This window comes from Penicillium mononematosum (assembly GCF_028829835.1).
Source record: "Penicillium mononematosum strain IBT 11891 chromosome Unknown utg000003l:1.0-8172316.0:1.0-8177699.0, whole genome shotgun sequence".
NCBI classification, from domain to species: domain Eukaryota; kingdom Fungi; phylum Ascomycota; class Eurotiomycetes; order Eurotiales; family Aspergillaceae; genus Penicillium; species Penicillium mononematosum.
This window is the reverse complement of record NW_026643273.1, coordinates 7,873,766-7,900,547: the sequence shown is the minus strand read 5'-3', so window position 1 is coordinate 7,900,547 and position 26,782 is coordinate 7,873,766. Positions and strand designations below refer to the sequence as shown.

Here is a 26,782-nt window from a genome sequence, read left to right as displayed (position 1 = left end):
CCCTCTATCTTGGACCAACATGAACAATCAAGATCCCCCTCAACAAATACCCCAGCAGGAGGAGGTCAACGAAGAAACGCCTTTGCTGCATCCTACCACCGAGTCATATTCCGTGTTCACACCAACACAGAAACGCCTCATTATTTTGACAGCAGCACTGGCTTCAAGCTTTTCACCTCTATCTGCCAATATCTACTACCCAGCTTTGAATTCCATTGCAAAGGACTTACGAGTCAGTCCACCCCAAATTAATCTGACGATCACGACATATATGGTATGTTCTAAAGAAGAACCTACAAATCCTAGTGGAATATACTGACAACTCCGTCTTCAAAGATATGCCAGGGCCTCGCCCCAATGTTAACGGGATCATTGGCAGACCAAGCTGGTCGCAGACCCGCATACATCCTCTGCTTCGCGATATATATATTCGGAAATGTCGCTCTCGCTCTACAACACAGTTTTCCAGCGCTCTTAGCTCTACGCGCCGTCCAAAGTTGTGGCAGCAGCGGCACCGTGGCCCTTGCATCCGCAGTGGCAGCCGATATTATCACATCTGCTGAGCGAGGTATGTACATGGGCTTCACCTCCGTGGGAAACATTCTTGCTCCATCCATCGGGCCGATTCTTGGAGGTGTTCTTAGTAAGTATCTGGGCTGGGAAGCGATATTTTGGTTCCTTGCTATTGCAGCCGGTACTTTCTTCATGCCGCTGCTGCTCTTCTTTCCCGAGACATGCCGCGGCATTGTAGGGAATGGGTCGACTCCTGCGGTTGGATGGAATCGAGCCATTTGGAGTTACTTACGGACCACCACCCCAGTGACCCCACCTTGGCCAAGTGTGCCCAAGAGGCGCGTGAATGTCCCTAACCCGTGTTCAACTCTACGTCTGCTTTTCCAGCGACCGGTGGGACTGGTGCTTTTGGCAAATGGAGTTATATTCAGCAGCTACTACGCCGTCACAGCTGGAATTCCCGCATTGTTCCAAAGAATCTATGATCTAGACGACCTTGGTATTGGGCTATGCTTCATTCCAGCAGGTCTAGGGTCATTGCTCAGTGCAACTGTCAACGGAGTATTAGTTGACTGGAACTACCGGCGAACTCGACGGACCGCCGGTCAGACGGTACACAAGAACCAAAAGCAGGATATCATTGGATTTCCCATCGAGCAAGCGAGGTTGCAGATTGGCCTGCCAATGACAGTACGTTGCCCTGAGCTCTGAGACATTTTACTTGCCCCTTCTATTAGCTGACTTTGATTCCCCCTTTCAGATACTTGCAGCTGCCTCAGTAGTCGTCTACGGCGTACTGATACCCCCTGAAGCCACCACTCTTGGTTGCCCTTATGGTGGTGTTTATAATTTGCTTTTGTATCACGGCGGCATATAATGTGATGAACATTCTCATCGTCGACTTGTACTACGAGACACCTGCTACAGCGATGGCTGCTAACAACCTTGTGCGCTGTTTTCTGGGCGCTGGTGCTGCGGCCATGGTCAACCCTCTGATCAGGCGGATAGGTGTGCAATGGACATATTGTTCTGTGTCGGGCGCAATTGCTCTTGTCACCCCGCTTCTCAGTATGGTTTACGCTCAGGGCTGGGAATGGCGTAAGAAACAAGTCGAGACTGATTCACAACGGCGGACTGTACATGAGAGACCATAATCCACGTAAGGCAGGCGGGTCTATAAATCGGAACCACCTGCCGAGTGGCATTGCCCTTGATTTGAATGTTGGATTAATATACTGTAGTCGAATTCTGTTCTCGGTTGATTTCACATAAGACAATATGATCTCAGTGTTCGCGCTCCTATTTAGCGTTCTGACAGAGATAATCCAGATCTTCCCCTGGACCCCAAGCCACCAACTGCAAATACGGTATCCTGGAGGTCAATGGATCGATCCCGGTATGGAAGTGGACATTCGAGGTATGTGATTAGGAAGACATTGAATCGAACACTTTAACATCAGCCCAGACACCACTATGATTCCAGAGATCAGTACTATGAACCTCGCGTGTAACGAGAAATACATTATCCTCTTCATCGACCTCGACGCCATCCTTCCAGGAACACATATCCAATCAGTCATCTTACACTGGTATCAAGCAAATCTCATGGTAGATTGCAGAAAGCCATCCCTCTCCATCCATACTCGTTCCTGGCAAGGACCACGGAGATAAGCATGACCCCATAGCCTCGTACATAGCTCCTCGTGCACCACCAAATACCCATCACCGTTACGTGTACCTCCTTTTTGCGCAGCCCCCAGCCTATCAATTCCCTGAATGCTTCTCACATGTGTTCCCGGAGACTGTTAGCGCCCGTGCCGGATTCGATATCAGGAAGTTTGTGCAGGCGGCGGGGTTGGTCCCTCCTGTTGCCATGAACTATTTCATTGGTAGACATGAACCTACCGAAGGGGAGACGGCCACGATGCCTCAGGGTGCGACAACCACTTCGTTCCGTTCCGTGGATTGTCCCACTAGGACGGCGGTTGTCGTCATGAGCTAGGGTACTGCATGGGCAGATGGACACTGTGGTTGGCTTATATTATTAGTTAGCAGGGTTCAGGGACTAGGAAATATAATTGATTATTCGTAGGCTACTTTTGGCACCCTTCGGATGATAAATTTAATTGGGATGGCCCGAATGTGGTCTCCAAAGATGTGAGAGGCTACTTACATATCTGGGTTTGCTTGTATGGAGTTCATTCGAACTAGATTTGGAAATGATATCCACAACCTTTTGTGTATGTCATGTGCGGTGACATTGTGAGATAACATCCTGACGATGCTGTACTGAAGTGATCCCGCGCCGGAGAGGAGAGTACATGTGGTACAATTCCCCATGGGCAAGCAATCCAACGGCCTTTGTGTATTTCTGAGGCAAACCTTAGTGCTACATAGTTGGAGGGGACCAACCAATGGAAGAATATCTCTATTGAATTAAGCAATAGCACGTTTCCATGGCGATCAGGCAAAGGAACGTGCATTCGCAGTGGGTGTGATGGCCGTAACTATAGTTTAGCCTTTTGGCACTTGGCTCTTAGATTGCCTTTGAGGTAATAATATATACCCCGGTGCCATAGCATGTGGGATTTAGCGGGTGAAGTCAATTGTACCACATATTAAAAGGTAGCTAAATCGCGCATGGGAACATTGGATTATCGAATTGCTTTCAGCAGAAAGGATTAGGACATAGCAGATACAATATGAACCGTATTCCCAACAAGCATGTTGTTAACAGAACCTCACGCATTTATCCCTCCATTCAAGTCTTCCCCTGTCATAACCATTTCGCCAAGGTTTAATCCGAAGGTTAAACGTCGTAGCCGTCCCGAGCCTTGGTCTGCTGCCTTGTGTGCGCTGATGGAATTGGACGAGAATTGCCAGTCAGGTTATCATCAGGAAATGAGATGAGGTTGGACGGCCACGAGTCCGGTGCAGAAATGGCAATGGAATTTGTGTAGTATATCGAGGAACGGTTGCTAGGACGACATTTGACCTAGTGAAGAGATGATATTAGAAACAAATGCCCCTTTTTTCAGGTAGTAAATACGCACCAATTGTTGTCTCCGGATAAGCATCGTCAGGCAACTGTCCTACCGGGTGAACATATACTCCGACTGGGAGTAGCGTAGAACGAAGCGCGGGTGGGTTCGGATTGATGGATGCCCCTGGTGTGAGGAAGCTTCTCGGGCATCGGGCTGATATTGTAGTCCGGCTTCATGGCTGTTGGCTCACGATGCCCTTGCAATTTTATCTGATTTTGTTCGCCGCGTCATCAACTAGAATAGGACGTTGCTCCAGAAAGGAAACAGCCGTTTTCGTGTGCAACAACGGTTGGATGGCATCTGGCGTAAGGAAGCATACGAGCCCCATGAAATGAGAATACCTTACGGCAGCGTTACTGAACTCAGTTAGCATCCAAAATCATCCTCAAGTATACTGGACCCTCAGTTTGTTCACTAATGAATGGCGAGATAAGGTTGGTAATCCTTGCACAGTCAAGACCCCACAGAGTACAAGTACGGTACTTGCACGCAGGTCCAAAGGAGGGTAGGACGAAATTATTTGTCAGTAGTAAAGTTCAGGACCCATGTAACTTTCGTGGTTTCGGCAATTGCTGTCAGGGGGCCTCGTTGAGGTGTGGGTAAACAGTGTCGCCTTTTCCTGATGAGCGCAGGAGCGCAATCAAACGTGGTCCTATGTTGTTAGACAGTAGAGATGATCAACTGCGTGGGGGAGGTGATCATGAAATGAATATAAATACCTCGAATTGATCCAAGACCAACGAGAACCCATACTCGCTGATCATTACGTTGGAGAGGACAACAATTTCCATCCTTCCCAATTAAACCTGTTCTTATATCTATGGCTGAGATCTCTATCAAGAGATCTCCCCAGTCTAACGGTCAACTACTCCCCAACCAAAAGATGCGCACAACCTGTAACGCCTGTCAACAAGCAAAGATTCGATGTAGCCACACTTACCCGTGCGAGAGGTGCGAAAGTCACGGGTATGAGTGTGTCTATTCGATCTCGCAACCGCTGGGCCGGCCGGCCAAGAGAAAGACAAACCGGTCGGTATCAGCGGGGGCAGGCGTAAAGACGCGCAGGGGAGAGGCGGAGGTAGTTGACCGTCCGACTCGACGAGCTGCGGGGAGGGCACCGAGGCCAGCCCGCGCAGTGAGGGCGCAGAGGGCGCGCAGGGTCCCGAGTCGGATCCCGAGTCCAACTACAGCATCCGGCTCGGGTCCTGGGACAGGGAAGAGTCGCACAAGAGCGACTCCAGGGCCGGCACTGAGGTCACACCACCGGAGGAAGACTTTCAGTGGCCGAGTTTCACAGAGTTGTTCTCGGATGTTTCAGGTAAGCACAGACTTCATCCATGGGGTATATAGGTGTCGATAGATAACGGTTTGGGATATGTAGAAAGCCAGACAGATGGAGATGGGATCCAGGACCAGGAGTTCGTCAGCACAAACGAGGCCAGCAACCACCTCGATCCAGGATTCGCCGATACTAGCCTGGAGAGCTCGTTTGAGCGAGCTGACGGATTCGAAAGTTTTGGGGGTCCCCGATTTCCTGAGCCGCCTATTAACTATTCCACACAGTGTTATTCTCCCCATATCGGTTTGATGGTCGATGAACCCCCCCGTTGGAGGATTCGTGCACACCGCTGCGCCGGGCACCCAGTCGGGGTCACTCTTTCAGGGTGGTGCGATCTACCCTTTCAGCCTCGCACCGAACGCAATACAGGTCTCAGGAACAGTAGACGGTCCCGCTAGAATCATGGAATTGCCCTCCAATGAAATCTGGCAAGAACCATCCGAAACTGATTCCAGTCAGTCTCTGTTTCCAGGAGAGATCGACCTTGAGGTACTGCCGGAAGAAGCTTCTTCCCTTCACTGCGATTGCTATGCCCAGGCATTCAGTGAAGTCGTGCGATCGGAGGAGGCGAATGGGCCAAATACAGCATTGCTCCACCTAGAAAGGGTGCAGCAACAGGGAGTGGTCATCCTTCAATGTCAAGTATGCTTTGCCTCACACGTCAGGGCTAATGTTCTCACATTATTAGTCATGGCGATTGAGAAGGCGGCACGGGCGTTGAAGGTGAGGGCCAAATTGGCCACTACCTCGGTGCAAGGGGGGGTACATTCCGTGTGGGGAGAGGAGGACATCAGCCAGATGCGCCGTTGCCTATCTCATTTGTCAATTATCGTCCGTTTCATCCACCAAGATCTCCAGTGTGCTTCTCCCTCAAGATGGCACCTGGTAATGGCGGACGAGACAGATCGTCGGCTGCAGTCGATTATTCGAACCTTCGAGTGATCGCTGGTTGAATGTGTGTATATAGTAGACGCGGAATGGAACCCGAGAGCTCGTGAGATTTTCTAAATTTTCAAGTACTAACATCAGCTAATGAGGGTTAGGAGGGTGGTGGTTGTTTAGATAGTTCCGTATCTCCTGTTATTGTAAGAAAGCCACTTGAGTTTCGTATGTTGCGAAGTGTGCATGGTGGAAATCGCCGACGAAGTCGGCCCTGTGTAGACAGAAGTCGAAAGGGTCTGCTATCGCTTTGGAGATGATGGATTATATCAACGACCAAGAGGGTGTATGGATGGGCAAACCCATTGCAAGCAGATAAATCACCGAGATGATAGATACCACGGATATCAAAGTCTCCGGCAAATTATTGGACTATCAGACATGCCCAGTGTATCTGACGAATGGCGAGTCGAAATGGACAACACCAACTCCCCGAAATGGGTTGAGTTGCACTCGAAAAGGCCTTCGGGTCAGCTGGGTCTCACAAAAACTTTCAATAAACAAGAAATTTTCACGACTGACCATTTTAAGACACCTTTTGAGTGGCACATTCTCAAAAGGAACCACGAAAACCGGTATCACGAATGTAAATATCATGTCGAACGAATGATTTCTGGTCGCGGCTGTTTTCCTCTTGCTCCCTGTCTACAGCCTGGCCAAGTACTAGCAATGGAACCTTTGTTGCTACTACGCAGCGGTATAACGGCCAGGGTTCAAAACCCGCTTTTTGGGGGTGTTGGTGCCTGAATGCCTTGCTTTGGAACGGCAGAAAAAATAAGATACCTGAATTACTATTACATATGCCTTAATAATCAAAGTACCCTGATTCTACTGACGTTGTAGCGTTGTAAAAACATGAAGCTTTTTACTCCATACAAATGCATGCATCTCCATTTTTGGGGTGGTTTACCAGCCTCCAGTATGAAAATGAAGCCTTTTTCTCCCATACAAATTCATACATCTCCGTTTTTGGGGTGGTTTACCAGATCTCTCTCTCTAGTCTGAAAATGAAGCCTTTTTCCCCCATACAAATTCATACATCTCCATTTTTGGGGTGGTTTACCAGATCTCTCTCTCCAGTCTGAAAATGAAGCCTTTTCCCCCCATACAAATGCATGCATCTCCATTTTTGGGGTGGTTTACCAGCCTCCAGCATGAAAATGAAGCCTTTTTACTCCATACAAATGCATATATCTCCATTTTTGGGGTGGTTTAATTCTGGCCCGGAATTACTAGGGCCGGTAGTCTAGATTAGAACTTGCCAGCTATTATCCTACAAACCCCTTCTAGACCTCTCTCCTAAATATTTCTACTCTTTACCACTACCATACCGCGCCCTCGTATTAATCTTAAACCCTATAAAGAAGAGATACTCGACCTTATTACTTATGATACCTTATATACCACTATCCGCGCTATCCTTAAAGAACGGCACGATATTAATATCAGCCGTAGTACACTAAAGAGATGTCTTAGTAATTAGCAACCGCCTATACGCCGTGATCTTACTCTTACCCTTAGGGTAGAAATTTAAGATCGTATTAAAGCTCTTCTATCTCGGTATAATATAAACGAGATTCTCTAAATTCTCGCTATAGAAGGCAGACCTTCCTCGGAGAGGACTATTAGGAGGATTCGAGCTAATCTTAATATTAAGCTTCGGCTCTCTCCTAAATAGAGACAGTAATAATTCGACGATCTATAAGCTATTCTTATCTATAAGAATATTATCGGTAAGGTTAAGGACTATAGCTACCGTACTCTATACCGCTATCTCCGTTCTATAGGGCTATTTTATACTAAGTGAGTATACACTTCATTTACTATACACTTCATTTACTATATATTTCATTTACTATATAATTACTAATTTACCTTAGAGCCTAAGTTAAAATTGTATAACGCCTCCTCCGACCTAAAGCGGTAAAAAGCCGTCTTCTAAACGCACAGCGCGAAAGGGTTAACTATATATCTCTAAAACCGAACGACGTATAGTATATTAACGGCTATATAAAGCTAGAGCCCTTTAGAATAGAGATTTATACTACTATTAACGGGTACTCTCGGTATATCGTTTAAGTGTATATTAGTATAAGCGCTCATACTATAGTTAGCGTTCTTAGCTAAGGTCTTAAGACGTTTAAATAGAGAGGGTATTAACTAAGGTTAGTCTATACCTTTCTTTTATATCATCTTTCCTTTTATATAGCTAATATTATTAATCTAGGAAATGCCGATCTAACCAGGGTATAGAGACTATACTTCTCGCTAATAGCTAGTATAAGCTTCGCCGTCTAGCTACACCCTCTATTAGACTAAAGGACTACTAGATCTATAGAAGAAATGTTAATAACTAGCGTATTAAGGTATGGTAGAGGATATTATCGAGGGTAACTACTAGGCTCTTCTATATAAGTAAAGAATCTTCTATATAAATAAATTATAGCTTAATTATAATTTATACTAATTTAAAAAGCGGTTTTTTCGTAGGCTATAATACGAAGATCGCTTTATATAAGATAGTATTCCTAATTAGATTTCTCTTTTTATAGTTTATATATAAATGATTCGATAGCGGGTTAAGTTATATACCGCGTACTAGAATGCCTACCCTATCTAGATTTATACTCGCCGGACTTATCTTATCCTAAGAAAGCCTACGATAAACTTTTACTTACTAAAAGTAGATAATCTAAAGTGTATACTTAATAAAGATCTAGTATCAAAGTAGGCCTAGCTTCTATAGAGACTTTAAAAGGATATATAAGAATAGGATCCTAAGGAATATCTTCCGCCGCCTACATTTATTTAGTGTCGCTAGTAATTAATTAAGATCGGATAGTAACTAATAGGAATACTATTTAACCCTAAGAATCCGGATATACGGTTTACTAGTAATACTAAGTCTCTATTCGAAGCGGTATATATAAAGCTATAAGAACGAGCGTACGAGTATTAGGCTTTAGGCTAAGAACCAATCCTCGACGTTTATATAAAGCCAATAGATATAGCTAAATAGGATCCGTATAAGGAGTATATAGATTAGGATATAGGTAAAGAGTATATAAAGGAAGAGTATATAGATAAACGGTATAAAGATTAGGAGTATATAGCTTAAGAGTATATCTCGGAAGGCTAGATAAATTATTAATATTATATTTACTAGTTATTAAAAATCGGTCTAGTAAATGATATAATATTTTAGGATATATTCACTATATCTCGGTGAATAAGAAATATTATTAGAAATTAAAATTAAGATTAAAATTAAAAGACCGTAGGGGGTCTAAGATTGATTTAAATTAATTATAGTATCTAAGCCTATACGTACGTATACTAATCTTATTTATACCTTTCACTTTCTACTATCTATCAAGATACCTTTCTCGGTTGCTATATAGGAAGCCTTACAGCTCATTTTATAGGAGTTAACCTCTATAAGTCCTACCCCGTCTTTATTAGTAGCCGCCCTAGTAGTACCCTCGCTAGCAATGCCTTCGCGATCAATACCTTCGCTAGCAATGCCTTCGCTAGCAATGCCTTCGCTAGCAATACTAGTCTAGTATATTAGCACTCGGTTCTCCGACCTCGCTAGCAGTTTAGTAAATAGCAATCGTCTAGCTTATATAAAGAAGTATCAGGAAGTAGAGGCTACTCGGAAAGCCGCTAAAGAGGCGAATAAAGAGATTATAATAATAGTGATTTTCTATCTCTAAGAGAAACTAGGAGAGACAAATCCAATTCTAGATAGTATATATATCTATATTTTACTATATAATTATGATTATAATCTAGAACCTAAAGCTAATTATTACTTATAGCTTCGATTTCGGTTAACCTTCGTCCTAAACAAACGGTCTTAGATATTGATAGCTTTATAAGAGATTACTTTGTTTAAAGACTACCGAGTATCGTCGATTTTAGGCTAGGGTGGACAGATAAGTGTTACTTTACTAAGGAGATGTAGTACGTAAAGGGGAAATATAGTCCTCGATAGATAGCGGGAGTGGATGATACCTTTAACGGTACTATAAAGGAGCTTATTAATAAGCTTCTAGGTTAAAAGGCGAAGCTCTATATGGTTGTGAAGCGGTCTAAAGATACGTATTTATTCGAGGCTGATCCATAGGAGGATAAGGCTCCTTTCCATATGACTACACCAAGTCCAGCACCTACTAAAGCGGCTACTTTAGTAGGTGTAGAGTCAGTGGATATAGAGCCGGCGAGGGCAGAGCCAGCGAGGCGGAAGCGGGCTAGATCTCCGGTTACAATACCACAGCGGAGCCAGCGGAGACGGAGGGTTAGGTAAATTTGTGGATTTGTAACTAGGAATCAATGGAAAAAGCGTCATTTTTATACTGGAGAGAGAGCTGGTAAACCACCCAAAAATGGAGATGTATGCATTTGTATGGGAGAAAAAGGCTTCATTTTCATGCTGGAGGCTGGTAAACCTCCCCAAAAATGGAGATGCATGCATTTGTATGGGAGAAAAAGGCTTCATTTCTATACTGGAGAGAGAGCTCTGGTAAACCACCCCAAAAATGGAGATGGATGCATTTGTATGGGAGAAAAAGGCTTCATTTTCATGCTGGAGGCTGGTAAACCTCCCCAAAAATGGAGATGCATGCATTTGTATGGGAGAAAAAGGCTTCATTTCTATACTGGAGAGAGAGCTCTGGTAAACCACCCCAAAAATGGAGATGGATGCATTTGTATGGGGGGAAAAGGCTTCATTTTCAGACTGGAGAGAGAGATCTGGTAAACCACCCCAAAAATCGGAGATGCATGAGTTTGTATGGTGTAAAAAGCTTCATGTCTATATGAATGATTTACAATACACTGTATAGAGCGGTGTAGAGGGCGGTGTTAATTAAGGCATCCAGGCATCACTATCCCCTAGTAAAATGGGTTTTGAACCCTGGCCGTTATACCGCTGCGTAGTTGCTACCAAATTTCCGAGCTTATCACGCTCAACGAGGATGTCCCATTCCGAAAATATGCCGAAAAGAAGCAATTTGATAGGAAAGCTGAAGCTTTCGGTGGGTTTCTGGACGCAAACAAGGAAGCATTGCCTTGGTGTCAATCTCGGATGACAATATATCTTATCAAAACACATTGTCTTTGTTACCTGACGCTGATATGTGCACGGTATTTTGAACTAGTGTGGGTATCTTGGGCTACTACTAGTGTCGATTGCGAAAATCAGTTAGAAAATATGCAACGTCATTGAATAATACGATGCCAAAGAATAGATTGCCATTAGGACGTAATTTCCTTAAGAATACTTACATCAAGGATCCCGGTGAAGGTAGGGGAAAGAAATACACACCCAGTGCCGAAGTCCCTTGGACCCATTATTCAAATCCGTCACTCGTGTCTGTCCCACGCTGCTTGTGCTTGTGTAAAAGAGGCTCTGATGGTGATGACCTAGTTGGGCCAAGGCTTTTCAAAGGTGCCAGTCCACTGCGCCCAGCCGATGACCTTGCCCGTCATAGCGCGCTTTATATCCTTCTTGGAAACTTTCTCAGGAGCCTTGAACTTCAGCGATTCATTAAGAGCGATAATGGTAAAGACGTAGCGATGTTTTCCGTGGCCAAGGGGTGCCCCAGCACCCACATACGGCGATCCGAGCACGTTGGGGACAAAGCGCCAACCAGCAACAGTGAGGCGGGAGATCTTAGCGAGTTCCTCCGGGTGGACATTAGCCGCTTCGGCCTTGGTGACTGAGGTGGGGATTGCCCAGAAGAGGCCATGGTGGAAGATGAAGAATGGAATCGGTGGATCGAGGTCTTCACATAGGAGCACATACTCCTTGACTTGCTCGCGACAGTTTGGAGCGGTCCAGCGAAGCTCAGGAAGACAACCTTTGCCATCAGAGGCTTTGCAGGTACAGTGGAGAGGAAGCTTGGAGCCCGAGGGGCCGGCTTCGGGTGATTCGAGGGTCATGTTGGGCCCGGGAAGGTCTTTGAAGGCCGGGCAATGAATGATTTGGCCCGAATCATGGCCACGGATTGGGTACAGCAGCCGGCCAATGATGAATTCGAGATAATGGAGAACCGCCATGGCACATAAATTTCATGGAACTGAAGGTGAATTGTTCTTGTGCGAAGATGAAGGAACAACAAAAGTCGCGATGTCGACTGTCGGGGAAGGGTAGGGCGGCCCGATTGGGAAGCTGCCCTGTACCGGCCCGGAATCGGCAAGTGCGACTCCCACCTGGGCATCTCTCGAAGATCCCTTTCTGTGAAGTTCTAACGTTTGTGATGCAACACTCCCCGAGCATGTATGTATTTAAGCATTTAAGCTTCGGGTTTTAGTGCCTGAAATCAATCTCCGGGACGAACAGGTGTTCTTCGCCAACGCTTGTGCACTCCTCTGTTGCGATCCTTGTATCACGAGACAGTCATATCTTACTATTCGAACGACTTACACGACGAGATGAAAGAATAGGATATTATTCGAGACGTTATTTCCCAAGCAAAAAGGGCCCAGCTTGAGTGCTCCCAGTTAAGACGCAACGACGCTCGCATAACCCGTGAACTCCCCGGTTTCTTTCGCGATGATTGGAATCTCATCTTCAGCCAAGGAGGCTAAGGTGTCTTTCTCCAACGGTGCCCACCCCAATTTCCGCAGTCGATTCGCCCTATGTCGTGCATTCGATCCAACCACCATCCCAGAATATTCCCCGAACAGATCACCCCAGCTTTCCTTCGGAATGGGTTTCGGCGCGGCTTCATCAATACGCCCTATCCTCTTCAGTGTACGGCCAATCTCAGCAGCGCATTCACCCCAAGACAACTCTTGGCCGTTTTCACAGAAGAAGTACGGATTCAGCGCAATCTCGGTGGCAGGCGCGCGCTCCATCCAATGAAGGAGAACCATATATCCCCTGGCAAGGTCTTTCACATGTATCTGATTCCAAACTGCGAGACCCTTGCCGATCTGACTAGCATGGCCATGTTTGATAGAGTAACGGACGAGAGTCGGCAATTGGATTGACAAGCGGTTCTCCCTATTGGTCACGCCGTAGATAAGGGGCGGGATCATAATGGCCATTTTAGCGTGGGAGGCCAGTTCCTGGCCTGCCCGGATGATTTCTAGGTCGATGAGGCGATGTGATACAGAATCCGGGAGCGCGTTGATCTCTTCAGGTTTCTCATCGTCAAATATGGTATCACTCTTATACTCTCCTTCGACGGCGTCGGCAAGCAAAGTTGCTCCGCTATTGTGGATGTAGATTGTTTTTCGTCCTTGCGCCGCTCGTCCTCTGATGCCATCGATAATTGCTTGCACGGATGGCAAGTGATCTGCAGTTGCAGTGTGGAGGACAATATCACTAACTGCGACTTGGGCCTTGATCACTGATGCGTCGTCCAAATTACTAACTACTGTCTCGACGCCTAAATTGGCATAATCTGCAACGGCTGATTCGCGACGGATAAGTGTTGTTACTTTATATTTTGATACGAGAAGGAGATCTATAATCTCTCCCCCTATAAAACCGGGGCCAAGAAGGAAAACAGAAGCAGGCATGCTGAAGGGTCACAGGTTACCTAGGTAAGTCAATCGCGAAATATATTGGGCACTCTTGTGGTTAAATAAAAGTGACTATAAGTTGACGTCGCCGCGATTAGTCAGATTTCGCCTCAACTACCTAAGGGGCAAGGGACCAAGGTTCTATTTGATCTCGAATTGGAGATATATTCTTCATGGAAGGCTTCGGTATGTGGTTTTGGATGAACCCGTTCCACCCAGGGCTTAGGTTATACCTAGCCTAAAGATGTGCGAAGAATCCTATGACAGTTATTATTCAAAATATAGCAATATTAAAAGTAGAATACACAATATAGCTCATCTGTATATGTTTATAGAAAATGAAGTTATTCCCAAAGGGGTACAGACCCTGCCGATCTTATGACATCACCAGGAATGTTGTTGGGCCTTCCGCCCGCATCCGCGTGTACCTGGGGTTCGTGATTTTCGGGATTCCGAGAATTTCGACAACCCCTTCCCTCATGCTATCCTATATATCTGCTGCCTTCCAGTCCCCGTCGCCAGACGAAGGCGTACAGCAGCGACCACCGCGGTATGCGGGCGAAGATACCACCCCAACCAGCCGCAGGGAGATTCTAGGATGGTACTCGTACGGCATTGCAGCTGAAGTGTTTGCGGTCTGTGGTGTAGGTACGTAACGCGACATCCCCTAGAAAAAAGGACAAAAACAAAATCTAAAAATCTAAATACTTATGGTACCAGGCTCTTTCTTGCCCCTCACTTTGGAACAATTAGCCCGAGAGAGAGGCACCCTACAAACGAGCCACCTTCCCTGTGTCGGACCAACCGCAGGGAATAGCACAAATGCTACTGAAAATGGCCAATGTGTGGTCCCGGTCTTCGGCCTCGAGATCAACACAGCCAGTTTCGCCATGTACACCTTCTCGCTGGCAGTACTCATCCAGGCGCTGACACTTATATCGTTTAGCGCGCTGGCCGATTACGGTATGGTTGCAGAAAGCTGGACTGAGAATGTATAGCGCGGAAAAAGGACACGAATTAACGTCAACTTTTTCCGATTGGATGTTTAGAGAACAACCGCAAAACGTTGCTTATGGTATTCGGATTCGCTGGTGCGCTAGCCAGCATGTTGTTCGTATTCATTGCGCCACCACTCTTCGTTATCGGATCGATCTTGGTCGTCGTTGGTGTGACCTGTCTCGGTTCATCATTCGTCGTCCTGAACTCTTACCTGCCAGTGCTTGTCGCCAACGACCCATCTCTGCAAGATGGGAAGGCGGATGACGGCACGGAAATGTCGAGCTTCGACCGAGATGAAGGTGACTCGGAAGGGAACGCTTGGGGCAAGGATGATACCGACAATGATAGTTTAGATGGACTGCAGCCATCGGATCAGGCACAGAGCTCCCTAGAAGGTGGAATGGGAACCAAGGCTCCGCTCTCATCATCACCGGAGCTTCAGCTATCCACCAAAATCTCCTCCAGAGGCATCGGTCTTGGATATTGTGCCGCAGTATTTGTACAAATCATCAGCATTATTATGCTCCTCACATTATCCAAGACCAAACTGGCAAAAGTATCTGCAACCCTTCCCATGCGCTTCGTCTTGCTCCTGGTCGGCATCTGGTGGGGCGCATTCACCTTGGTGACTCGTAATTTGCTCAAGACACGACCGGGGCCTCGGTTGGATACAGTCTCCACCAAAAGGACAGGAAGATGGCGAGCCTGGCTGCGACTGGTCGGGTTTGCCTGGAAATCTCTATGGGAGACCGTCAAAGTTGTCAGCAAACTGCGCGAAGTCCTCATCTTCCTGGTAGCATGGTTCCTACTCTCCGACGCGATGGCCACTGTCTCCGGAACGGCGATTCTCTTCGCACGCACGGAACTGAAACTCAGCACACCGCTGATCGGACTGCTCTCGATCACCGCTACGTTGTCCGGCATGACGGGTGCCTTCCTATGGCCACAAGTGTCTCGGTACTTCAGGCTGCAGCCTAGCCATACGATCATCCTGTGCATTGCCCTGTTTGAGATGATCCCACTCTACGGCTTGCTTGCTTACATCCCCTTCATCAAAAACTGGGGTGTGTTCGGGTTACAACAGCCGTGGGAGATATTCCCGCTAGCGATTGTGCACGGAGTAGTGTCGGGTGGACTAGCCTCATACTGCCGGTCATTCTTCGGGCTTTTAATTCCCCCGGGTAGTGAGGCTGCGTTCTACGCCCTTTATGCTGCTACGGACAAGGGGAGCTCGTTTATTGGACCGGCTATTGTTGGCGGTATTGTCGATGCGACCGGTCAAATCCGGAGTGGATTTTTCTTCATGGCCATTTTGATCATTCTCCCCATTCCTCTCGTGTGGATGATTAACGCAGACAAAGGCCGGCGTGAAGGTTTGGCTATGGCTGAAACCCTTGGCAAGTCACATGGTGGGCCCGCTGAGGATGCCCAGGAGGCCGAAGGCCTTCTTGCCCGCGAGTAGACTATTAGACTGCATATACATAGGATTCTAGGCCGCGGGATATGGATTCCCCTTACCGTTTAGTCGGCACTGCTTGCCGTTTTTCGCTCACTGAGTAAAACTAAGCATCATCTGACCATTAGACCAACCAAATGACTTTCCCGTCCACCTAGTGGCAACAACACCGTATTTCGTACGGAGTACTGATAAATCTCTCTTCCAAAGCATCCTGATTGATAATCTCGATACGTGAGGTCGCTAAATCCTTTTTCCGACCTTGCCAAGACCGCTGTATATCAAATGGGTCAGGATGACGTCGACATGCGCGTGGTCCAAGACGAATGAGCTCTAAAGTTGGCAATGTAGCATGGGTGGCAAGATGAAACATGTTTTCCAATGAATTGAAGTGCTAGTCTGCCTCGAGTCTGATTTTGACTTCTCATATACTGTCTCAACATTGCTACATCGGATATACAAGTTGCTATCAAACAAGAGTAAGAGACGGTCTTTTCACCTCCTGAGTCGTAAGTTAGGCTCTACCACTTCTACTTCTCTTCCATTTTCTATCTCAGCACCGTCTATTGCCTTTCTGCGAACCACTTGTTTGCCCACGATCATATTTTCGCATGTCCCCTTCGCACAGTCACTGAGTCGTCAGATCACATACAAGTTCAAACCTCAATCCACCAAAATGGGAGACGGCTCCAGCAGCAGCATTAACCATCCCACGACTGGTACCAGTGGCGGTGCCAGCGCTGAACCCACGCCTGCAAATAACGTCGGTGGAGGATCCGGCTGGGGGGATCCGGGCTTCGTCAAGGGCGGAACGACTGAGACACCAGAGACGGGACCGCGGCATATTTCTGTATGTGGCCGTGTCTACATCTACCATTATTTTTAAAGAGCCATGAATTGTGAAGCTGATGTGTGACTTGAATACCAGGCTCCCAAACCTGCCAGCACTGCTGGCAGCTTCCTCGGACTGGAAGACCAGAAGGCACGCGATGAGAGCAAGTACCTGCAACGTGCTAATTTGGCAGCCCATGACAAGCCTACAACTACAACCGGCGGGGAGCCAACTTGTGGAACTGAAGATCATGGTTTTATGGAGCATAAGCCGGCCGGTCCGGACACCTTACCCGGGTGGAAGAGCGCAAAGAGTATGTTCGGCGCGTGACTTTTCCGCTTTCTCTTTGACCAAGTGAAGACTACAAAAGCAGGGTGCACTGTTATTGGCTTGATTTGGTACCGTTACTTCTCGTTGACTTCGTCCATTTGATATGGGAAATCGCAAATAAACTCTACGAATGACATGGATACCTGGGATTCAAGCTTAAACCCCCCGTGTACACAAGCGCTTGCTCGCCAGTATAAACTGATTTCCACTAGTTGGTTGGTTACGTCCCGGTGTTCTCCCAGGCTGCGCGCTAAGCTCTTCCGTGGCATGCATAAAACTACCCTTTATTGATAGTGATAATGAAATAAGGCCCATACCTTTTTTTGAATTTCTCCACGACTGCGGATAAACATTGGACCACTGCCTTGTTTTAAGGGGGCGTTTAACTGGATTGTGGGAATGAGAGAGTTGTTACATCATGAGGCAAAGACCGAGCTTGCTTTTGACATTAAATATGTAGCGACTACTGGATATTTCAATAAGAGTTAAAAGTTATCAGAACCATCGTTTCCCCCGGCAATAGCTTCACTACCTAAACCGCCTCCGTGAGTCATTGAAATATATCATCGATATGGCCATCAACACAATCCGTCTGGCCCGTGTGATACCGCGCATTACAATTCAAAAGACGCCGTGTAAGACTATTTCCTCCTTGAAAAAGAGTTTAGCTAATAGCATATCTACATCTAGGTAAAACCCCGTTGGCAAGATTCTATGCCAGCTCCGGCACGCAACAATCTAACGTGAGCGACCCGGCTTCCAGCTCGCCAGAATCTCAAGCCATCAACAAATCTCGAGGTATGAAAGGTCGGCAATCCCACGTCGCCGATACGCGTTCTACGCAGTCCCCAGTTTCCCCTGCGAACCAGAGGGACCTCGCCAGCGAAACTCACGAGGGAGAAGAACCGACGTCATCGGATGCACAAATCAAGAATGATCCTAGCATGTCCACAGAGGAGAAGAGAAAGAATGTAGAGAGGGCTGGGCAGAGGCCTATGGGGCCTGAGGATCGTTAGGAGACCTTTCGATTTTTTATTGGCTTTGTTGAAATTTGAGAGAGTCAATTAGGGTTGAAATGGCGGCAGTGCTTGTCTGGTTAATGCTAAGAAAAGTGTAGCTAATAAATAGATTAGGAAAAGCGCTTATGAAGGTCCATTTCAGATCTGAAATGATATATCGGGAATGACATGAATCTACTATCCCTATATATGCCGGAATTGTTTATCCTGATATTGACTGTTATAGATGGAGTCAGGCCGCAGTCTCAACCACCAACAGAAATCCCGAAGGATGGCTTTGAAATTCTAGTTTAGCCCTCATAAAGCGCCACCCCGGTCGGGAAATTTGCATCCACAGCCTAAAATGCAGTGCATATTGCTGCATATGTAGTAGATATATACTATGTGCAGACTATCCGGGCTTTCGCGATATTCATGACGTACCAATGTTGTAGGTATATTACGAATAAAAACGCACGTGGGCGGGAAAAGTGAGACCGTGGACTTGGAAAGAAGGGTTTCACCAAGGGTCCAGCGAACCAAGGCATCGGTGAACAACCGGGTATTTTAACTATTTTGACCTCTTGGCTTTGCAGATGTCTCAAGAGATAATTCCAGGGTCTAAAATAGATCTAAGACACGGCAGGGTATTGTATTCTAGAGTTTGACTTAAGCCTTTTCCAGTAGGCTATGTGGATACACACCATGTGGATATACAACCTCAACGTCCACTAAAACCTCCCCAGTAGAAACAGGCAGCCCTGGGAGCCGAGCTCTCCACCAATAGTAAAAGGCAAAACCGTCGAGCTTTGCTCTTAAGCGGGGTTATACCGGCCTCGGGAGAACCCTGGTGCTTGGTTTGTTGCAGCCTAGAGATGGGCAGCAAACCCTAATTTGCAGTGCGAGGACCCTTTTCCTGCTTTTCTGAATAGAATTTACTGGAATGAGATTTATGAAACATGGAACTGGGTCCAAAGGAAGAAATATAAAGATTCACAGCTTCTCCGTGCGACGAGATGGCAAAAACTGAGCGCTCTTTCGTACCCTCCTCTACCACAATCTTCATCATGCTTACTAGTGCTGTGTTCGCATCCTTATTTCTACTCGCCAGTGCACAACCATGGAAGCGAGGTCTCTTTATCGAGTCCTTCACAGACTGCTCCCAGCTGCCGTCGTACAACAATGACACGAAGATAGCGGGGCCTTGGACAATCAAGGTCGACAGCTGCTACAATGGAACTTCACCTGATGGGCTATGCAGCATCGAGGGCTTTGAGTCTGGTAGTGACATCACACGACAACGAGAAGACCGACCCAACACGATCGAGCATGGATTTGTAAGTTCCTACTTATTCCTAATGTCCATCTATGAGCACCTAAATGCACTAATAAAGAAGACCACGACTAACAGAGATCTAGATCACAATCGTAAGCGACAAAAACAACCTAAAAACCCAGCTCCGCTGCAACGGCCTCTTAAACACAATCGAAGCATACGTGCTTTCCGGCCCCGGTGACGGCGCCCTGGATTGGCACGCCGTTGGGATAGACCACCACCCCAGCACGGGGCGACTGGTCTGGGGCAAGCCCGACGCTGAGCCTGTACAGGCGTACAGACATTATCATCACGGTGAACCAGTTGATGGCTTGTTCCTCGGATCGAACAACCAAACAAATTGGAGTGTGCATTCAGCCGGGAGGGATGTGAGCATTACGGATATGAAGCCGTATTGGGTTCCACGATTGATGATCCCAGAGACGAGTATTCGGGATAATGAGTTTAGGACGTTGATTCGGATTGATGGGAGCTGAGTTGTTTGGATTTTTCTTTGACTTATTACATGAGCGTGGTTGTTGTGTTTCTTGTTATTATACCCCTGTGGCTGCATATTGGTGGTGGTGCGATGTCCACCATGTACAGTACCTTCGCAAAAGTTTGTCATCAAATTTTCATGGTGCAGATCGATAGACTTAAAGCACTAGAAATCCGTAGGTCATCTAGAAATTATGAAGTGCAATGTCTGTCATACAATGAAGAGAATGAGTGGTATATGTCTGTTTGGGGTGAAACCCCAGGAAACCGTGGAGGTATGCTGTAGCGCTAGCGAATATACATTATAAGATGGCGCTACACGAGTTCCGAGCTGATGGAACCCGCAGTCCAGACTATTCGGAGTCCGGTAAGGAGGTGTTGAGATGGATCCAGGACTTGTGGTTACGGACGCTTGGGGCAAGACAGAAGAAGCAAGACAACCGATGAAAGCTGTCGGGACTGGACACGCTGGCGGTGCAGCAAATGGCATTATGGACATTGTGGAAGGAAGGCGAGACACTGCTAATGGAGGACTTTCACGACTTATTCTCAAACTCTCTCAACTCCCAGCCCTCTGACAACCACCTCGCTCTGCCGTTCGATGCTCTTCTGACAGCCCCATCTTCCAGGGTGGTATGAGTGGCCCTCACAATCCTGGAGGACAAATTCCAAACAGGACACTCGGCATCTCCCTAGTATCTTCAATCCCTCAACATTGGCCGGGCCTCTACACAAAAATTGGGCATGCCAGGAAGGCCTATACTGCGAAATCGAAACGAGGGAAATGCGGCCGACCTAAAAAAATCTGAAACAGCACTAACAGAGACGGAGACCCTTGTCCCACACAACGATGCTCCTTCCGCCGAATTTAGTATCATCACCAGCTGCCCTGGTAAAGGCCAAACGACTCGAGACGGGGGCTTCAGTGCAGAAGTCGGGTTTTGTTTCTTCTAGGCATCCCGTGATCTGCCGGACGAAAGCAGTCAAACGACGGCTCGGCAATAGTTGAGGTTGTCCATGATAGGTGCTAGTGACCGGTGAAGGAAATCATGGGATGTGCGACGTAGATTAGTGGAATCCCTCGTGTTTCGGATGCCACTATATATAGTCATCTGTAGGGTCAAGGCATAGTCTAGGTAGAGGGTTGGGAACAAAAGGGGGTCATTGCCTATCGTGCCTTCCTCTGGGGGTAGGGAAGCGGAGGGGAGTCACGCGTCAACAAAACCTACCTGCGGTTACGATTCATTTACTGTTCACCTTTTCACCTTAGGTACCTTTCACCATTCTTCAATCAACCGTCATCTCTCTGACAGATATCAGATGCAGGTTATTACACGGCTTGTCAGACATCCGGACAGAGTAGTCCAGGGATGTTTCTCACTCTTCATCTACACCGGGATTCCCTGTCGAAGCCCACTTCGTTGGATCACCAAACTGGTTATGATTGGCCAAAGTCCTGCGTCCTCCTGGTGAGAGCCCAGATTGAGAGGATTGCAGATTCCGTTCACCTGCTATAAAGAAGGGACGAGTGTGGATAGCCGCCTGGCGATTGGACAGACCTATGCTACAAGTTTGAAGCTGAATGCACGACGCAGATCCATGTCCAAACTAACATAAGCATCCGAGACAACAAAGAAATCCCCAGATTCCCCAAGTTAAAGGCAAACCGTTCCAACATCGGATGTCTGAAACTGGGGAGGTCGCCATATTACCCGTGCGACGGGCCAAGATCAACAGGCAGGCCCGAGAGGCCATGACAGATGTCTTCAAGCCACCTATCATATTATCCCTCCAATAAATGGAAGGTCTTGACAGCATTCTCGATTTTTATTCTGGGCATCTCTCCCGCAATGCAGGTTCGGCATGTTTGGCCGTTACGGGAAAGGAATGGCTTCATTTTCGACATTCCGGGGGCGTTCGCGCTAACCAGACGAGTCCAATCAGAGGCCTCCTCGTATTTCCCCCAACTTTGTTTCCCCAGACAGTCACCTCACTCACGGCTGAATTGAATCCCGCAATTCTCACATGCCAATATCCTTCCAGCCGATAGGTGTAAGTTTCAGACCCTCGTTCCAGAGTTGGTCTAGACGCGCTGAGAAGGATTTTGCACGACTCAGGCATGTCTCTCTACATTCTCTACAGCATCAATTAGCCTGAATACCAGATGGGCTGATCGCGGTTTGGGGATGCGGCGCAGGATGGTCCTTGCTTTCTCCGCAACCCCAGATGCACGCTAATGCAAATATGGACGCTAATGTAAATGTGGACGATCCTGGCAGTTAGGACTTCCGAGAATTAACGTATATATACGGCAGTACCCCTGCCCTCCTCTGAAGCTTAGTGTCCAGTTGCCCACCATGGCGTCCACTGTTGATACCGTGCTTGCCGTCGAGAAGACCGCTGTCAACCATGTGGAAGATACCCTGGGCCACGGCGCCGTCAACGAGGCCAGACAGGCTACCGACGATGAGCACTCGCAGACGCTGATGCAGGCCTTGCGTGAGAACCGCAAGGCTGTTATGTGGTCTGTTTTGGTCTCCGTGACCATTATCATGGAGGGATACGATACAATCCTCATGCCCAACTTCTTCGCCTACCCCACGTTTATTCACAAATATGGACAGGATTACGGTGGTGATATCGGATGGCAGGTATCTGCACCTTGGCAGACCGGCCTGAGCATGGCCAGTACGGTTGGATGTATCTTCGGTGAGTTCTCCTCTCGATTATCATTTCAGGACAAAGACTGACATGACCGCAGGTGGTATCTTGAACGGATACTGTGCGTCCAGGTGGGGTTACCGAATTGTGATGTTTGTTGCCCTTATATTCCTCAATGGCTTAATCTTCATCACATTCTTTGCCAACTCCGCAGGAGTACTCGTGGCAGGGCAGGTCCTTTGTGGGCTCTCATGGGGAGTGTTCGCCACCATCGGACCTGCGTATGCATCTGAAGTATGCCCAACCGTCCTGCGTGGTTACCTCACCATCTATGTCAACCTGTGCTGGGCCATCGGCCAACTGATCGCCTCCGGTGTCCTCTACGGACTCGTCGATCGAAAGGACGAATGGGGCTTCCGTATCCCCTTCGGCTTGCAATGGATTTGGCCCGTTCCTTTGATGGTTATTTGCTGGCTCGCACCAGAAAGTCCCTGGTGGCTCGTTCGCCACGATCGCCTGGAAGACGCAAAGCGCAGTATCCGCCGACTCGGCGGCACCAAGACCGAAGAACAGATCAACGGCCAACTGGCCATGATGGTGCACACTATCAAGCTCGAAGCCGAGATCGAAGCCGGCACCACCTACTACGACTGCTTCAAGGGGGTTGACCTCCGCCGCACCGAGATCTGCTGCATGGCCTTCGTCGGCCAGATTCTGTCTGGTAGCACATTCGCCTACTCACCTGCTTATTTCTTCACCCAGGCCGGCCTGTCCGCAAAACAATCCTTCCAGCTCGGTGTCGGATGCACTGGAATTGCCTTTGTTGGAACCTGTTTCTCCTGGTGGCTGATCTCCGGCGTCGGCCGCCGCACGTTGTTTGTCTGGGGTCAGGGAATCCTGTCTACAACACTCTTCATAATCGGTATTCTCGACGTGTCCTCATCCGCAAGCGGCATTATGTGGGCGCAGGCCGGACTCTGCTTCTTCTGGCTCTTGACCTATTCCCTGACTGTCGGCCCGATCGCATACGCCATTGTCTCGGAGACATCATCCGTGCGTCTGCGCCCGCTGACAGTTTCCCTCGCGCGCACAGCATACCAGATTATTAACGTGGCGTCGCAAGTGCTGCAGCCATTTTTCATGAACCCGACAGCCTGGAATGCGTCTGGTAAGACTGGATTCTTCTGGGGTGCCACAGCACTCGCTGCCTTCGTCTGGGCATTCTTCCGTCTTCCCGAGGCCAAGGACCGCACGTACGCGGAGCTGGATATTCTGTTTGCCAGCAAGATCAAGGCAAGCAAGTTCGCCTCGACTGTTGTCGATCCCTATCCGGTTCGGCCTTCTGAGTCGCAGGAGGGTCTTGTGCGTGAGAAGGCACAGGAGCCTAATGAGCGAAATCAATAAACAATGGGCATATGACCTAGGAGATTATTTATGATGCGATGTGTGATTGACTTAGCATGTTGTAGCGTATAGCGAATTTAATGAATAGTTGACTTCCGAGGTTATATAGTACAAGAATAGCTGGCCGCATAAGCGGCCTTCTGGAGCATAGAATTCCCATGTTTAGCTAAAACTAACTGACTAGCAGCAGCTCTAAATGGCAATGAAAATAGTACATCGCGGGATCGTCGGCAATATCAGCAGATCTTGGTGGTATAGGTAGATCAAGACTATTACTCGATAATTCGCACAAGACCAAAAATAGGGAGAATTGGCAAAATCGATAGCCTGTTTTTATTTCTTTTGCCACAATTATTAGCCCACTCGAAAGTAAATTCATGTTTTGGAGCAATTGACTGAGCCTATGAATAGGCATCTGATAAACATGCCATGCAATTGGCAGTGGCAACAGAAGTCTGGACCGTTAACAAGGTAACCCATATATTCTCCGTACAGTGCAGGCTCTTAACTCGGCCGAACTTCGCAACGGCCCATTTAAGCGCAACACGATCGGATGATCCCGCAATGGCACCACTCCTACATAAAAACCCTGCAGTGTATAGTGTGCTAATAGGAAGGAAAAACAGGCGATTCTCGGACGGAAAATAAAAAATGAATTATCATAAATTTATACATGAGATTAAAAGTATTGTAGGGCCTAGATCTATCGTGAATCACGCACGGACACGCGAACAGACCTCTCAACCTTCCACCCGGGAGCCTCGGGGTCGTTGTCGTTACTGTATGGAGCCAGATCTTCCTCGCTGGAACTAAGGTCTTTCTGTCGCGCCGTGGAGATAGTCGTCGTAACGCCGTGGTATTCGTCGCTCCGTCTGCCAGTCCAGAGCTGGCAGTCGTCACGGGACAAGTGCTGCGATGGCACGGAGCGGCGAAAGCCAGCAGCGCGGTTGTTGGATAAGGGAATGAGTTTGGTGTGCGGCTCAGCCCACCGGAGGAACTGTCGCGGAGGAAGCGGACCAGGGGGCGGAAAGTTGTGAGACAGCCTGCTGTGATACCGATGCCGGCTTCGACGTTGGACCAGATAGAGAGTTGGTAAGTGGCGTCTGCTGGGTGTTAGTGGAACTCTCCGTATTGAGGGAATGTCGAAATTTAGACAAGGTGGTACGTACATAGGAATTCGGTATCTTTGTATGTGATGATGTAGGGAATGCGAATAATGACCGCGGCACTCGCACTGCAGGGATGTTAGCGTTTGCCACCATATAGATTAAACACATGTGCTTCGGGACCACGAACATGCAACCGATGCCCAAAATAACAACTATGGCAGCCTTGGTGCGGCGATTCATGCGCAAGTCCCAGATCAGCGCCACAGGAAGCAATCCAATAGTCAGGTCGGTGATAGCGGCGCCGACGCTGTATAAGTACGCAATACCGATGAGGAGATTTTTATCAATGCACGAGCCATTGGCCTTAGGCTGTGCCCGGTTCCAGAAAAAGTCGACGGGGGAGCATTGGAACATGGTGAAGAAGAAAAAGATGAGACCAACGACGGTGGCTAGAGCCATAACGGCGTAGAGGATGTAGGCGTGCACGCGGGAGACGGTGATGCGGAGAAGCGCGATGATGATCGAGATCTTAGCGACGACGCAGGTCAATACGTAGAAGAGTTGGCCTGTCCACCAGCACTGCGAGTATGTGAGCTTGCGTTCCAGACGTTAGAGCTGGGATCGTACCAGCAATGCGCGGTGGAAGTCGTCCGGGTGTAGAGCGAAATAAGCCAATTTCCTCCCCAGGCCGTATTTACACCCGACGATTCCACAAATTGCGAAGACCGTGTTGAGGGCCTATAAGGGAAAGTGCGATATTAGTCGTTGTTCGATTTTCGGAAAGTGCATGTTGGCTCACCATGGCTATAACCATAGTACCATCATCCCAGCCCCAAGCCCGAACGACTTGAGTGCGAACGAAGCATCTTAGCATAACGCTCAATAGCGAAATAGCGAAGAAAACAGAAGTGACGATCAAGATCGCCTTATTCCGGCCGTCATCGTTGACCGCCTCAAGTACCTCCATTTTATCCATGGTGAAGGAACAGAGGGCATGGGGATCCCATCCGCACCTATAGAAAGAAAGTGCCAAAGAGAATCAGAGGAAATGGGGAACTCCCTCGTGGTTTTATTTGAAGATCCCCATGTGGCCGGCTATTCTGACTTCAATAAACCTTGCCTTAGCTCTAGACCCCGAAGTTTTCTATTTTCAACCCAAAGTCCCAAAGGGGGAATCGGTGCTGGAAAATGGAGCCACCCTTGAGACGGCAATCAGTCAATAATATCTCGCTAGTGGGGGCGGATGAGTACTGGATCTTCGGATCGAGTCCTGTTTCGATGGATCGCCACATGAGATGACCCAAAAAGGCGGGCCAGTTTGGGGTCATTTCGAGCAGCCTAGAGGGGGTTTGCTTTATTGAAATTTGAGTTATTAACTGTGGCACCAACACTCCCGAGGTCGGTGTTTGCCCCACTACCCATACAGTCGGTAGTTAGGCACCACATGACTTTTCTCAACCATCTAAGGAGGTAGAGATAGAGAAAGAAGGCTAATATATAGTAGAGGTCTAGCTTAATTGATCTAATTTTCTATATAATCAATGTGGAAGAAGGATATAACTTCAGAAAGACACATAGAGATTGTCTGCCGAAACCTGCTTTTTTTGTTTTAGTATGCTTAATATTCCCCACCAAAGTTTCATGAAACCATCTTGAGGGACAAGAAAACGTATATTATGTCTATGATGTGGTAAGTATCATTTGTATGCCTGATTCCTATTTTGCAATTGGTGAGAATTCTGTTCTTGCAGGCCGATTCCAAGGTTCTTACCGAAGAATTGGAGAGTATGGGGAGATACTCGTGGTGGC

General features: G+C 47.7%; 9 protein-coding genes across 9 annotated transcripts; 6 read left to right on the top strand and 3 right to left on the bottom strand.

Moving 5' to 3' along the window:
• Window positions 1-19: 19 nt before the first annotated feature.
• N7519_008016 (uncharacterized protein) lies at window positions 20-2,515 on the top strand (the record flags this gene model as incomplete). The annotated part of the gene is made up of 6 exons (XM_057294792.1): window positions 20-274; window positions 337-1,203; window positions 1,326-1,611; window positions 1,802-1,930; window positions 1,979-2,121; window positions 2,171-2,515. 6 exons carry the CDS (start codon window positions 20-22, stop codon window positions 2,513-2,515), a joined length of 2,025 nt encoding a protein of 674 aa, XP_057149603.1.
• A 1,925-nt stretch (window positions 2,516-4,440) lies between these two features.
• On the top strand, window positions 4,441-5,838 carry N7519_008015 (Zn(II)2Cys6 transcription factor domain-containing protein; the record flags this gene model as incomplete). The annotated part of the gene is made up of 4 exons (XM_057294791.1): window positions 4,441-4,586; window positions 4,661-4,875; window positions 4,939-5,079; window positions 5,171-5,838. The coding sequence occupies 4 exons, from the start codon at window positions 4,441-4,443 to the stop codon at window positions 5,836-5,838; spliced, it is 1,170 nt and encodes a 389-aa protein (XP_057149602.1).
• Window positions 5,839-11,262: 5,424 nt separating this feature from the next.
• On the bottom strand, window positions 11,263-11,898 carry N7519_008014 (YbhB/YbcL family Raf kinase inhibitor-like protein; the record flags this gene model as incomplete). Its single annotated transcript, XM_057294790.1, has 1 exon — window positions 11,263-11,898. One exon carries the CDS (start codon window positions 11,896-11,898, stop codon window positions 11,263-11,265), a length of 636 nt encoding a protein of 211 aa, XP_057149601.1.
• Window positions 11,899-12,342: 444 nt separating this feature from the next.
• Window positions 12,343-13,368, bottom strand: N7519_008013 (uncharacterized protein; the record flags this gene model as incomplete). Its single annotated transcript, XM_057294789.1, has 1 exon — window positions 12,343-13,368. One exon carries the CDS (start codon window positions 13,366-13,368, stop codon window positions 12,343-12,345), a length of 1,026 nt encoding a protein of 341 aa, XP_057149600.1.
• Window positions 13,369-13,709: 341 nt separating this feature from the next.
• Window positions 13,710-16,988, top strand: N7519_008012 (uncharacterized protein; the record flags this gene model as incomplete). Its single annotated transcript, XM_057294788.1, has 5 exons — window positions 13,710-14,019; window positions 14,092-14,334; window positions 14,421-15,779; window positions 16,384-16,676; window positions 16,755-16,988. The coding sequence occupies 5 exons, from the start codon at window positions 13,710-13,712 to the stop codon at window positions 16,986-16,988; spliced, it is 2,439 nt and encodes an 812-aa protein (XP_057149599.1).
• A 571-nt stretch (window positions 16,989-17,559) lies between these two features.
• On the top strand, window positions 17,560-18,004 carry N7519_008011 (uncharacterized protein; the record flags this gene model as incomplete). Its single annotated transcript, XM_057294787.1, has 2 exons — window positions 17,560-17,623; window positions 17,679-18,004. The coding sequence occupies 2 exons, from the start codon at window positions 17,560-17,562 to the stop codon at window positions 18,002-18,004; spliced, it is 390 nt and encodes a 129-aa protein (XP_057149598.1).
• Window positions 18,005-19,002: 998 nt separating this feature from the next.
• Window positions 19,003-19,798, top strand: N7519_008010 (uncharacterized protein; the record flags this gene model as incomplete). The annotated part of the gene is made up of 2 exons (XM_057294786.1): window positions 19,003-19,323; window positions 19,406-19,798. The coding sequence occupies 2 exons, from the start codon at window positions 19,003-19,005 to the stop codon at window positions 19,796-19,798; spliced, it is 714 nt and encodes a 237-aa protein (XP_057149597.1).
• A 2,358-nt stretch (window positions 19,799-22,156) lies between these two features.
• Window positions 22,157-23,864, top strand: N7519_008009 (uncharacterized protein; the record flags this gene model as incomplete). Its single annotated transcript, XM_057294785.1, has 2 exons — window positions 22,157-22,508; window positions 22,561-23,864. The coding sequence occupies 2 exons, from the start codon at window positions 22,157-22,159 to the stop codon at window positions 23,862-23,864; spliced, it is 1,656 nt and encodes a 551-aa protein (XP_057149596.1).
• A 703-nt stretch (window positions 23,865-24,567) lies between these two features.
• N7519_008008 (putative integral membrane protein) lies at window positions 24,568-25,949 on the bottom strand (the record flags this gene model as incomplete). Its single annotated transcript, XM_057294784.1, has 6 exons — window positions 24,568-24,736; window positions 24,787-24,967; window positions 25,034-25,098; window positions 25,161-25,552; window positions 25,601-25,711; window positions 25,773-25,949. The coding sequence occupies 6 exons, from the start codon at window positions 25,947-25,949 to the stop codon at window positions 24,568-24,570; spliced, it is 1,095 nt and encodes a 364-aa protein (XP_057149595.1).
• Between the last annotated feature and the right edge of the window lie 833 nt (window positions 25,950-26,782).